Source organism: Lycorma delicatula, chromosome 13 (assembly GCF_047948215.1).
Source record: "Lycorma delicatula isolate Av1 chromosome 13, ASM4794821v1, whole genome shotgun sequence".
NCBI classification, from domain to species: domain Eukaryota; kingdom Metazoa; phylum Arthropoda; class Insecta; order Hemiptera; family Fulgoridae; genus Lycorma; species Lycorma delicatula.
The window spans coordinates 39,941,016-39,954,157 of NC_134467.1; the positions used below are offsets into that span (position 1 = coordinate 39,941,016).

At 30.6% G+C, this 13,142-nt stretch overlaps 1 protein-coding gene across 1 annotated transcript in view; it reads left to right on the forward strand.

The window, feature by feature from the left end:
* Positions 1–13,142, forward strand: part of sog (chordin short gastrulation) — a 245,801-nt gene that overhangs the window by 212,155 nt on the left and 20,504 nt on the right. The window contains exons 5-9 of the mRNA XM_075381914.1: positions 246–454; positions 1,716–1,876; positions 4,030–4,243; positions 5,584–5,905; positions 8,832–9,139. Coding sequence (XP_075238029.1) covers positions 246–454; positions 1,716–1,876; positions 4,030–4,243; positions 5,584–5,905; positions 8,832–9,139 — 1,214 coding nt within the window. The remainder of the gene's footprint in view (positions 1–245; positions 455–1,715; positions 1,877–4,029; positions 4,244–5,583; positions 5,906–8,831; positions 9,140–13,142) is intronic.

Sequence of the window (13,142 nt, forward strand, 5' to 3'; positions counted from 1 at the left end):
AAGGTGAGGCTGTAGAGCAAGGTTACCCTCAGTATCTCGAGATTTCGCCTAATTATGGTATTATATATGTATTATATATATTTTTCTTAAGCATATTTGTTAACGAATAAAAAATAATATTTGCAAAATAATTTTTTTGTAAAATTGCACCCCCACCCCCAAAAATGCCCCATATAATAAAATAAGTATATATCTATATGTCTAATTTAATAGTTGTTTAATGTTTCTTTTTTTAATTTTATTAGATTTTGCTGCTGTACTAACTGCTCGTATACAACTAGAAGAGACTACAGTTGCAAGTGCATCGACTCTTTTGTCATCTGGAGCAAAAGATTATGTTGCTACTGGTAGATTTGCGTTTCATAAACGTAATTTATATTTTTCATTTTATTTTAATTCAAGACCAAGAGGTGTGCAGTTTATTGATCAAAAAGGAAATATATTAGAAGAACAGGTTAGTTTCTGTTGTCTCTAAACGTAATTAAAATTTTTAATTTTATTTTAATTCAAGACTAAGAGGTGTGCAGTTTATTGATCAAAAAGGAAATATATCTGAAGAACAGGTTAGTTTCTGTTGTCTCTATTTAAATAAACACGCATTTTCAAATTACAGAACAGTATGTATTAATTAAAACATAAACAAATACAAAAGCGAACATTGAATTAATATTGTAAAACGAACATCTTAATTACTCCAAACCTAGGTTTGATAGAGTCTACTACATACATCCATACATTAATCAAAGTTTCTCAATTGATTTAGATTTATCTAACCTTTTAGATAACATCAGAACTTCGTGTTATGAATTTTTTTTTGTGATATTTTGGCTTGCTTAATTAATTTTATTGTTTTTTCTTTAATCATGTGTATCAATTTTTTATGTGAGTGACTTGAAATGGAAAACATACCTCTTTATTTTTTAATTTTTCAAATACATCTTTAATACAGTGTTTTGCTTATTAACCTGTCCTGATGGAAGCAAAAATTTCTTGTGAAAGTGCAGAGATCTCTGCTATTTTATTTATAATATATTTAGTATCTTCATGTTTTATAACTACTTTTTTAAAATGTATAATTAATTGTCTATTTGGTAATGTTGTTCAATCATGGTTTTCCTTGATTCATCCAGGCAAATGCTAGGGCAGTTGCTTTTATTTTATCTGTTTAGTTACAAATCTACTTATTCCTGATCTGATATATATAATATTTTATTATATACCAATCTGTAAAGAATTTATTTATTTTTGTTTCTCATTTTTTAAGTTTTTGCTTTTAATAAACCCTCCTAAACAAATGAAGATCAAGAGGTGAGTTTTGGATAATCTCTTAAAAGATAATAAAATTTTTTTTGTTAGAAATTGTAAAAAAATGTATTTTTTCAAACACATTCCACATATTTTTTGTCATAACCATTTTCTTTTGCTGTATTTATAAAGAGCATAAATACCGTTTAAATATAAACTCTTATTAAGTATTTTAATATAATATTTTATAAATTTTTTATTTCATTTGTTAAAGATGTAAAAAATTCCATATGATCATCATTTATAGTTTTGTAATTAATGATTTTCTAGATTGTATTAGTTGCATTATAAAGTTATGATTTCAAACAGATATTGAAGAAAAATTGAAATTATTTTCACATCTGTATGCTTAAATTGTGTATTTTATTTTAAAATTACATACAAAATTTAACCATAATTTCTCTTTCTAGGTGTTATCCCCGAGCTCAGTTTATCAAAATGATACTGGAAAAATTTGTGGTGTTTGGAGAAGAATACCAAGAGAATACAGACGTTTAATTAGAGAAGAAAAACTCTTAGTTACTTTATTATGGGAGCGTGCTGATTTATCTATAACTGGGCAGTTATACAGGTACTATAATAAATTTTGTTAAAAAATCCTTGAATGGATATGTTTTTGTTCAATAAATAGTATTTTATTATTTTTTTTGGTCTTCAGTCATTTGACTGGTTTGATGCAGCTCTCCAAGATTCCCTATCTAGTGCTAGGTGTTTCATTTCGGTATACCCCCTACATCCCTAACAATTTGTTTACATATTCCAAACGTTGCCTGCCTACACAATTTTTTCCTTCTGCCTGTCCCTCCAATATTAAAGCGACTATTCCAGGATGACTTAATATGTGGCATATAAGTCTGTCCCTTCTATTAGCTATATTATTCCAAATGCTTCTTTCTTCATCTATTTGCCGCAACACCTTTTCATTTATCACTTTATCCATCCATCTGATTTTTAACATTCTCCTATAGCACCGCATTTCAAAAGCTTCTAATCTTTTCTTCTCAACTTGGATCATTCGTCCAAGTTTCACTTCCTTATAAAGCGACACTCCAAATATATACTTTCAAAACTCATTTCCTGACGTTTAAATTAATTTTTGATGTAAACAAATTATATTTCTGTCTAAAGGCTCATTTCGCCTGTGCTATTCGGCATTTTATTTCGTCCGTCTTTAGTAATTCTACTTCTCAAATAACAAAATTCCTCCCCCTCTAATCTTTTCTCCTCCTATTTTCACATTCAGTGGTTCATCTTTGTTATTTCTACTACATTTCATTACTTTCGTTTTGTTCTTGTTTATTTTCATGCGGTAGTTCTTGCGTAGGACTTCATCCATGCCGTTCATTGTTACTTCTAAATCCCTTTTACTCTCAGCTAGAATTACTATATCATCAGCAAATCGTAGCATCTTTATCTTTTCACCTTGTACTATTACTCCAATTCTAAATTGTTCTTTAACATCATTAACTGCTAGTTCTATGTAAAGATTAAAAGCTAATGGGGATAGGGAACATCCTTGTCTGACTCCCTTTCTTATTACGGCTTCTTTCTTATGTTCTTCAATTATTAATACTATAAATGCACAGTGGCAGTCATCTATAGTTGATAGCACTGCTTTGTGCAAAGGCAACCTTGCCACAGTAATCACAGAGCAGTGGAATGATCAACAGTGTGTTTCACCATAAATATACAAAACCAAGAATAGTTTGGTTGGTGCACAGAGGGCGGGTTGGTCTTGTGGTGAACGTGTCTTCCCAAATCAGCTGATTTGGAAGTCAAGAGTTCCAGTGTTGAAGTCCTAGTAAAGGCAGTTATTTTTATATGGATTTTAATACTAGATCGTGGATACCGGTGTTCTTTGGTGGTTGGGTTTCAATTAACCACACATTTCAGGAATGGTCGAACTGTACAAGACTATACTTCATTTACGCTCATACATATCCTCTGAAGTATTATCTGAAAGGTAATTTTAACTTTTTTTGGGGTGGTTTTTATTTTATTAGTTATTGTTTTGCTCGGTGTTTTATTAAAGGTTCTAAATAAGTGGATTTATAATAAATTGGACGGCAGTATTGAGGAAGGTTTAGAAGAGGTGTTAGAACAATGAATGTTATAGGGCTGCTAAGAGTAATACATGGAAAGAAGGCGGAAAATGAATGTTTCGTTTGTCGACCTAGAAAAGCTGTTTGACAAAGTTAGACTGATAAATTACTGCTAATTTTGGAAAATAAGGGAGTTGACTGGAAAGAGAGGCACCTGATAAAAGAGCTGTACCATAATCAGAGAATAAAATTGATGGTAGAAAACTAAAATTGCTGTAAAGGAAATTTACAAAACTAACCTATAGTATTTTGTTTTTCATTTACAAAAATTTGTAATTTTTCCTTGTCTCGCTCTTGTTCTTAAATCCGTTTAAAGTTATGTGTATTCCTGCGCAGCATCTTCAATTTTGCACTTAAAGATTAAGCTTCTATAAAAATATAAGCTTCTCAAAATGGATCAGCATCTATAAAAAACTGTTATAAGATTATGGGATAATTTAATGCCTTTGGTAGTTTAGTTATATCCACTGATTACATATGATGTTAATTAGATTTCATCAACAGAACTGTAACCAGGGACAGTATCAAGGAACTGTTAGCATTAAAATTTAACTGCAGATCTCATACTTTTCCATATTGAAAGACTTTTAAGAAAATTATTGATGTGTATTTTGTTTTGTAGGTTTAGGGCATTAAATACCGAATTATACAGCGCATTACTAGAAGGAACAATACCAATGTCTGGTGGTACAGCTATTGTATCTGTATCGACAACAGCTCCTTCCATTCATTTAACAATTGCTTTTATTGGTTTATTTACCGCTGAAGATGTTGCTGATGTAATTGTCATAATAAAACTGCAGGTTCTCGATTCGGAAGATGTAGTTTTAGAAGATGTAAGTATTGTAGATGTTTATAAATTGTAATATAGATATAAAATTTCTTTCCTAAGTTTAAGATTGTATTATTTACATTGGTATACACAGAACATTCAGAAAGACATGCACCTATACGTAAAACAAACTATATTTATTTAATGAGAAGAGTAATTTAATTTTATATAGTCCTTGGCTGGGTGAGATTTAACCCAACTAAGGACCTATTTTTCGTAGGCACATTTGTTAACAATTAAAAAAATATTATTTACAAATTTGCACCCCCAAAAAATTGTTCTAAACTAGTGGCTAAGTGGGTATACTGCGTCAGTACAACACCCTGTCACCACAATGAGCACTGATGTTTTTAATTAAGTTGTTTGTCTGTACGTGTGTAAATCGAATAGAGAAAATCCTACAACTGTGTTGTCAGTTTTTTTTTTTGTTGTTTTGTGAATAATACTAACTGAAAGTCTAGTCTGGAAAGAAAGATTCCCTTGAGATGTTCCAGGAGAATGTAAAAGCAACTGATGAATATTATGCAGTCTGTCATATGTAACGATGATGGACAACAGTTACATTTACGAACTATTAAATTTTTTGTTTTATGAAACTTTGACATTAAACAAGAAATAGTTTATTTATTTGGTACTGTGCTATTAGATTATTCTGTCATTCAAAATAAGACAGAATATTTAACAATGAATATATGTTGTGCTTGTAAAAACAGTATGTTTATTGACTGTTACAGAAGGATTGATCAATTATGTGTTTTAATCTTGTCCATAATATTTCAGAAAAATTTTTACTTTGTCAGGAATCCTGAAACAACAATCTTACAATTGTAGGTTTGTCATCCATTTTGACTTATACGAGTATAGTTTATACGAGTGTAAATGTCATCTAAATTTCACCAGATTAATTATAATAATATAATTTATGTGTGTCGGTTTCTGGTTGGTCAGTCCTTGATAATATTAAATCTTTATTATAAAAAATAATTAATTTATAATAAGAAGATAATAAATGATAATAATGAAAAACATAGATCCTGGGAATGACAGCTGTCTAAATCCCTTATTAGTTGGTGATCCCATAAAACCTGCAATATTTCTTAAATTACCATTCTAAATATTAAAGGGTGTGATGCAAGATAAAATTTCATTGTTGAAGTGACATTTTCAAATCATGCATAACGTCAAAAAATGCTGGATTCAGTTTCACTGCATGTTACAATTATTTCATTGTTATCCATAAATTACAGATGTTGGGTGTCCGCTCGATTATTTTTGGTACATAAATAAATAGACTATTTTATTAAATAATATTTAATTTAATGTAGTTTTGTTTTGTAATTACAGTCTGTGAAAGTCGATAAGCCATCATCTGATATGAATTTAGTTGAAGTAAGATCACCAATATCATTGTCAGATCTACAATTGTTGTCAAAACATAAATTAAAAGTAATTATATCAACAAAATCAGGTGCGACATTATCCGGTAAAATTATGACCAGAACAACTTGTGAAATATTTCATGCGCCGTTAATCGCACCGATTGATACAACAGATGTTATTACAACACCTGTATCGGGTCTTGCTTGGATGTATATTGATATGAATGGTGCACTTAAATATCATGTACAATTGGATCAAATAACACAACTTGATATGTTAGGATTAGGTAAGTAAATTATTATTTTTTACAAATAATTATGCGTATAAATTTATTTGATTATATTGTATTATATTCCTTCCTTTTAAAAACGTTACTATACTATTTTTTTTTGTCTTCAGTCATTTGACTGGTTTGATGCAGCTCTCCAAGATTCCCTATCTAGTGCTAGTCGTTTCATTTCAGTATACCCTCTACATCCTACATCCCTAACAATTTGTTTTACATATTCCAAACGTGGCCTGCCTACACAATTTTTCCCTTCTACCTGTCCTACCAATGTTAAAGCGACTATTCCAGGATGCCTTAGTATGTGGCCTATAAGTCTGTCTCTTCTTTTAACTATATTTTTCCAAATGCTTCTTTCTTCATCTATTTGCCTTAATACCTCTTCATTTGTCACTTTATCCACCCATCTGTTTTTTAACATTCTCCTATAGCACCACATTTCAAAAGCTTCTAATCTTTTCTTCTCAGATACTCCGATCGTCCAAGTTTCACTTCCATATAAAGCGACACTCCAAACATACACTTTCAAAAATCTTTTCCTGACATTTAAATTAATTTTTGATGTAAACAAATTATATTTCTTACTGAAGGCTCGTTTCGCTTGTGCTATTCGGCATTTTATATCGCTCCTGCTTCGTCTATCTTTAGTAATTCTACTTCCCAAATAACAAAATTCTTCTACCTCCATAATCTTTTCTCCTCCTATTTTCACATTCAGTGGTCAATCTTTGTTATTTCTACTACATTTCATTACTTTTGTTTTGTTCTTGTTTATTTTTATGCGATAGTTCTTGCGTAGGACTTCATCTATGCCGTTCATTGTTTCTTCTAAATCCTTTTTACTCTCGGCTAGAATTACTATATCATCAGCAAATCGTAGCATCTTTATCTTTTCACCTTGTACTGTTACTCCGAATCTAAATTGTTCTTTAACATTATTAACTGCTAGTTCCATGTACTATACAATATAATGTGAATAATATGTGTTGTTTTGTATGTTTTGTATTTTACCTACCAATTTTAATTCTTTTGGTAGCAAAAAAGCTGCAGCATTAGTAATAATTATAGAAAGCAAGTCGGTGTCTATAGGTATTTTTCAGCCTCATGATTCACATAAATAGCTATCTAACATATCTGGACAAGTAAAATGGTGTTCTTTAAAACACACTCAAAAATAGACCCAATGCCCGTTGAAGTGCTAGCCCGTTTCTTTAATGGGATCAAAGAAATTTTCTAATAATTTCTAAAGTGTAATGCGTATTAGTCCGTTTGATTATATGTATACTATTTTTCTGAAATAATTTTTGTACCAGGTCAGTCTTTTTAATAATTGTTGGCATTAAAATTTCAATCATTGTACTATTGATTGGAATAAGTAAACATTTTTTTTAACTTGTATCAAATCCTACCAAACACATCTACCAACACAAATTTTTTATGAACACAGTACAATTCATCAGTTTGGTACAGCCATTCCTGTACCACTGATTATTCCTTCATTTTTCAAAAGTTTGAAGTTGTGTAAGGTAATGTTATTTTTCAAAAGTTTGATGTGTAAGGTAAGTTGTGTACTTTGATCGACGATGTGATTTACTCCTTATTCATGCTCGAAAAAAAGTATATAAACAGAAGTATTTATTAAATAACAAATGTGATAATTCTAACGATGTATTTTAATGTATACAGACTTCAAAGCAAACACATTAGACTTACTATAACTCTCCTATATGCACATTTACTGTTTGAAATTAGTAATTCTATGTTTTGTCCATTCATACACGTTCTAGCTATGTTGAATGATATTGTACCCTTGTAAATATTTTATTAAATTTTACTAATTTTTACAAATCTCATATACACTAATGAAATCTATTTAACTTCAATAATTTGAAATAATAAAAGTAGCAGAAACAAAATAATATTTCAACCCTCAGTCTGAATAAATCATGAATGAAAATTTACCCATTACAATTGTATTAAATATATCTTATCTTAATACAACAGGAAAAAAGATAAAGTAACGTACACTAAATGAGCAGAAGGTTTGCTCCTGTCTTTGTCAACTGAACTGTCGAGTGGCTTAGGTGGGATGGGTGAGTGGAGTTTGTTGTACTACCAATCAGATGATATCCAATTACTAATAAGATGATACATTTGTATATAAAATGCAAACACCAAAGACTAGTACAGTAGACAGCAGTTGGCAAGGAGTAAACTTTCAGCTGACATATTGTACAATGGAGAAAACACAATATAGAATATCTAACAGTGGATGTATTACGGAAAATTACAAATTATTTTTCTTAATTTCCCATGCCATTTTAATCTAACTGAATATTATTCTATTATACCTATATGGCCTACCGAATCTAATCCTAGAACATTTCAGTAAATTTTATGAGTAATGTAACAAGGAAGGATAAGTGTAGGTCAGAGATTAATAGTAATCAGAAGAAGTGATTGACCGATATGGAGAGGTGTAAATTATCTGGAAAATTACTAAGTACTGATGGACTGCAAGAAGAGTTGGAAATGTCTTTTAAAGATAGCGAACTGGAGAAGGTTGGATAATAAAAAGAAGTTCCGTATGACTCTATCACTGACAGTGACAAGATCTACCTTGAATATTAATAATATTAGAAAGGTTTTTTTAGTAAGTTAGTTATCAGAGCAGTCTGTAATACTGTCTGAGACATATGACATTCACTGTAGTGGATAGAATCTGAAAAGATCCTATCTGAGCATGATCTGTGAGCTGTTACAGCTTAGAAAAGCAATGATCGAGTAGCTCGTTCGGCTAACATCTGATGACTAGAGTTGGGAGCATAACTGGGTCAGTTGGTGGTCAACGATCAGGTGGTTTATTCTCTCACTCTGTGTCAATTATGATTTTTTTCAGTTTAATAATTAAATTATTCTGTTTCAGTTATTGAAAGACGATTGATTGAATTAGAAGATTTAACACCATCATTTCGTGATGGTTGGGCAAATGGTACGATAGATGGATTATCAGTCCGTCATTTAGAACAATTATATAACGGTGAATTAGCTATAAATGTTGCCACACCACAAACACGTAGCCTTGTTCGAGGTAAATTAACTGGACGCCCATTAGCGGATGCAAGAGATGCTAAATCACCTAGTTTGTTAAAAAGATATAATCCTGCATCGCCGGCTGAATTAACTGGATTTATTTGGGCTGCTGTCGATATTGAATGTAATTTACATTATGAGGTTAATATTAAAAATATACTTTTTTATTTTTAAAGTCTACTTTTTATATTAAGTCATTGCAGCAAGAAAATAATATTAATTCATTTTTATTTAAATTTCTTTGTATCATAGCTCTGGAGTTTAGCCTGCAAGAAGGAAAGTAATCAGTCAAAAAATGGAATATGGTTTTTTTTGTATTTCTCAAGGTTTCATGATCCGGGGACACCCAAAAAACAAAAAAAAATCTCTTTCGGCATGCTGGAAGGTAGAGGTAGATTTCACTGGTGTTAAGTAGGGGATAACCCACCGGGTTGGTCTATTGGTGAACGCGTCTTCCCAAATCAGCGGATTTGGAAGTCGAGAGCTCCAGCATTCAAGTCCTGGTAAAGCCAGTTATTTTTACATGGATTTGAATACTAGATCGTGGATACCGGTGTTCTTTGGTGGTTGGGTTTCAATTAACCACACATCTCAGGAATCATTGAACTGGGACTGTACAAGATTATACTTCATTTACACTCATACATATCATCCTCATTCATCCTCTGAAGTATTATCTAAACGGTAGTTACCGGAGGCTAAACAGGAAAAAGAAAAAGAGAAGTAGGGGATAAAAAAGATTTCCACCTTAAAATTAAGAAAAATTTCAAATTTACTCAATACGACAATGGTTGCAGGTGAAAAGTTTCACATGTTTAGCATTCAACAAGCTCCATCATTTTGGTCAACATTGCCGTAAGGGTTGGTGATATCAAAAATTGTTACAGATAAAAGTTTTAGGCAATGTTTACAGGAGTAACAACCACTTTAAACCGATTCGATACTGTGCCTATTAAGGGAGGTATGATTTTTTTTGTCATTGAAAACCAATTTTTTCCACCTCCTGGGCCAATGGTTAGTGATATCAAAAACTTTACTTAGATAAGTTTTAGACCCTTATCCAAAGAATAGTAAGAACTTTAAAAGAATTTGATATTTTGCTTAATAATGAGGTTATAGTGATATTTTGTTTTTTAAAAAAGCCCCCAATTTCCACCCCATGGTCCAATTTTACCCATTAATGAACCCTACCGAGATTTTGGGTCGTTATATTTTATGTTGAAATTTTAAACATTTTATATGCTACTTTTCACCTGCAACATTGTCATATTGAGTAAACTTTTAAGAGTTTTTTTTAACTTTAAGGTGGAAATATTTTTATCTCCTACTTAGCACCAGTGAAATCTACTACTTTGTGGTCAGATTAGGGGTAGATGATTCGATCAAAGTTTAAAAATATTGATTTTTTAAAACTTTTTCTAGTTTATTTAAACTTTTAATAATAATATTAGAATAGAATTTCATTATAATTCTTCCCTACCCACAAAAAAAAAAATCTTAGGTAACTCTTTATTGGTTGTTCATTTTAAATGGAATTTTTTAAAATTTTTTTTTCATGTAATGTTGTAGATGTAGACAAATTGAAAGATTTTCTTCTGAGGTCATTTTGAGTATAGGGGAACAGAAAAAAGTAAAAAATATCAATTTTAGACTTTTTTCATGTACCACTATTTTTTTCAGTATACGAGGTCTGTAAATAATGTAATGAGACCGGTTCAGCAAAAACTTGTTGTTTACAATCCAATTATACACGTACTCTATCACCTTTGAAATAGTTCCCTTGGGAAGCCATGTGATGCTTCAACCAATTTTCCCACTCTTCATAGCAGTATTGGAACTCAGAAACCAGAATATCCTTCAGATCGTCAGTTACATTTTTTAAATGTTTTCTACTGTTCCAAAATGGTGTTCTTTGAGGTGTTTTTTAAAATCGGGAACAGGAAAAAGTCGCAGGAACTAAAGTCAGGTGAGTAAGGTGGTTGAGGGACTGCAGGAACATTTTTCTTTGCCAAAAAGTCATTAATTGAAAGTGTAGTGTGACAAGGTGCATTGTCATGATGCAGCATCCAGTTGTCTTTGATAGCTGCTTTCACACAGGCAACTCTTTTCCGCAGTCTTTCAAGAATTTCTCAATAAACATATTGATTTACAGTCTGTCCTGTAGGTAAAAACTCCTTATGGACAATGCCATTACTATCGAAGAAACAAATTAGCATGGTATTGATTTTTGCTTATTTGGGACGTGGTGAGTTTGAAGTGTGCCACTCCTTGCTCTGTTTAAAATAATAAGCAATGTTTTGCTCACTGTGTAATTTCTGTACAGTTTGTAGCATGTATGTACACTGCACAGCAAAAGTACGGCACTGTTTTTGCAGTAACTTCTACATGGTCACATGGACTTAGAGAGTTGGGTCATAGTGGGGGTGACAAGGCAAGTAGAATTACCAACAGGCAGTGGGGAAAACCGCCAATAATGGTAATGAGTGTAGTATTAATATTCATCTTTAATTGGTCATTTCTTTGCATGTAATTTCTTATTTTAGATTTAATAAACACTTTTGGTTAATAATATTCAACTCATATTTGGAAATAAGGCATTTTTTACATGCCTTTTTTAAAGTAATATTTATATTTTTTTACTTTCCAATTATGTATTACAGAAAGTACGGTAATTGGTTAAAAAATTATCGACGAAGTATTGTTTTCACAAATCTTGGCATTCACGCCTTAAGGAATACACATTAAGATAAAAAAAAACGAATGTATTTCAGGATGATTTGTTTGTACATATGTACATATGCATATACATCTTGCTGCTTTTTATTAAATATCATCGGAGGGGATGAACTGATTTGGTTCAAATGTGATTAGGAGATTTTATACATGGAACATTTGTTGTACTAAAATTTTATTAAAATTTTCTGTGAGAGTAGGAGAAATTTGCAAATTTATCATTTACAACATTTTATTGCGATTAAAAAAAATATATTTAGCAAAAAGTGTAATGCTTATGTAAAACAAAAAAATACTATGAGTACTTTCAGCGAAAATAAAATTATATAATTACTCCTACCCCTGAAAATTGCAAGCTTAACCTTGTTTTTAGAATCTTAATATGATTACTGTTGTACATGTTTGTAAATTTTTTCACCCATAATTCACAAAAAATTTGTGTTGATTTTATAAGGAACATTTTACAGTTGTTTAAATCAAGTTGTATTGGAAGCACGATAAGCCAGCATCATTGCAAGGAAAAAAATTGGCAAAAAATTCATCCCACTTCCAAGAAATTTATTATTCAATATGTTTGTATCTCCACTTTTATCGCTCAAGAATTCAAAATATTACATTAATAATAAAACTATTTGACCTCTTTTTATGTTACTTTAAATTGAATGCAAAAATTTTGTAAATGTAATTGAGGAACATGGTTGATTCCTATTTTTTTAAATAGATTTTTAATTAAAATCTTGAAATCATTCAATAAACCAGTTTTTTAAATACAGCTTCGGTAGTTTTTCAGTGCCAAGAAGGTACAGCAACTTCTTTGCTGACTTTTTCTTCATTTTTTTGAAATAAATTCTGATGCGTTTGATAGTGAAATATACATTTCAAAATATTCAGTATAATTTATATCTCATCAAAAGACACAAAACAAAAAATAAAATTATGTAACAAAATTTTTTTATTGTTTTCATTTCTTAAATTAAAATATGTTTCTGTGAAAGATGTGTATTTGAAATGTGAATAAATATGTCACATAAAATGCATAAATAAACAATTATGGAATCAATTTAAATTATTCAAAGTAAAAATAAAACTAAAACATACTTTTATTAAACTTTATAATGTTTTACTACAAGAAAAAATATTATACATATATACGAGGTCTGATCAAAAAATATGTAGACCAATATCATAAAACAAATGTACTTTATTTAGAAGTTACTTGTCTGGGTCCCTTTCAAAGTACTTTCCTCCCCGACGTACACACTTATCCCAATGGTGTTTCCATTTTTGGAAACAGTCCTGGAACGCTTCTTTTATGATGTTCTTCAGTTTGTTCGTTGCATTTGCCTCAGTCTCGGGAATCGTTTCAAATCTTCTTCCTTTCAAAGGTTTTTGAGTTTGGAGAACAAGAAAA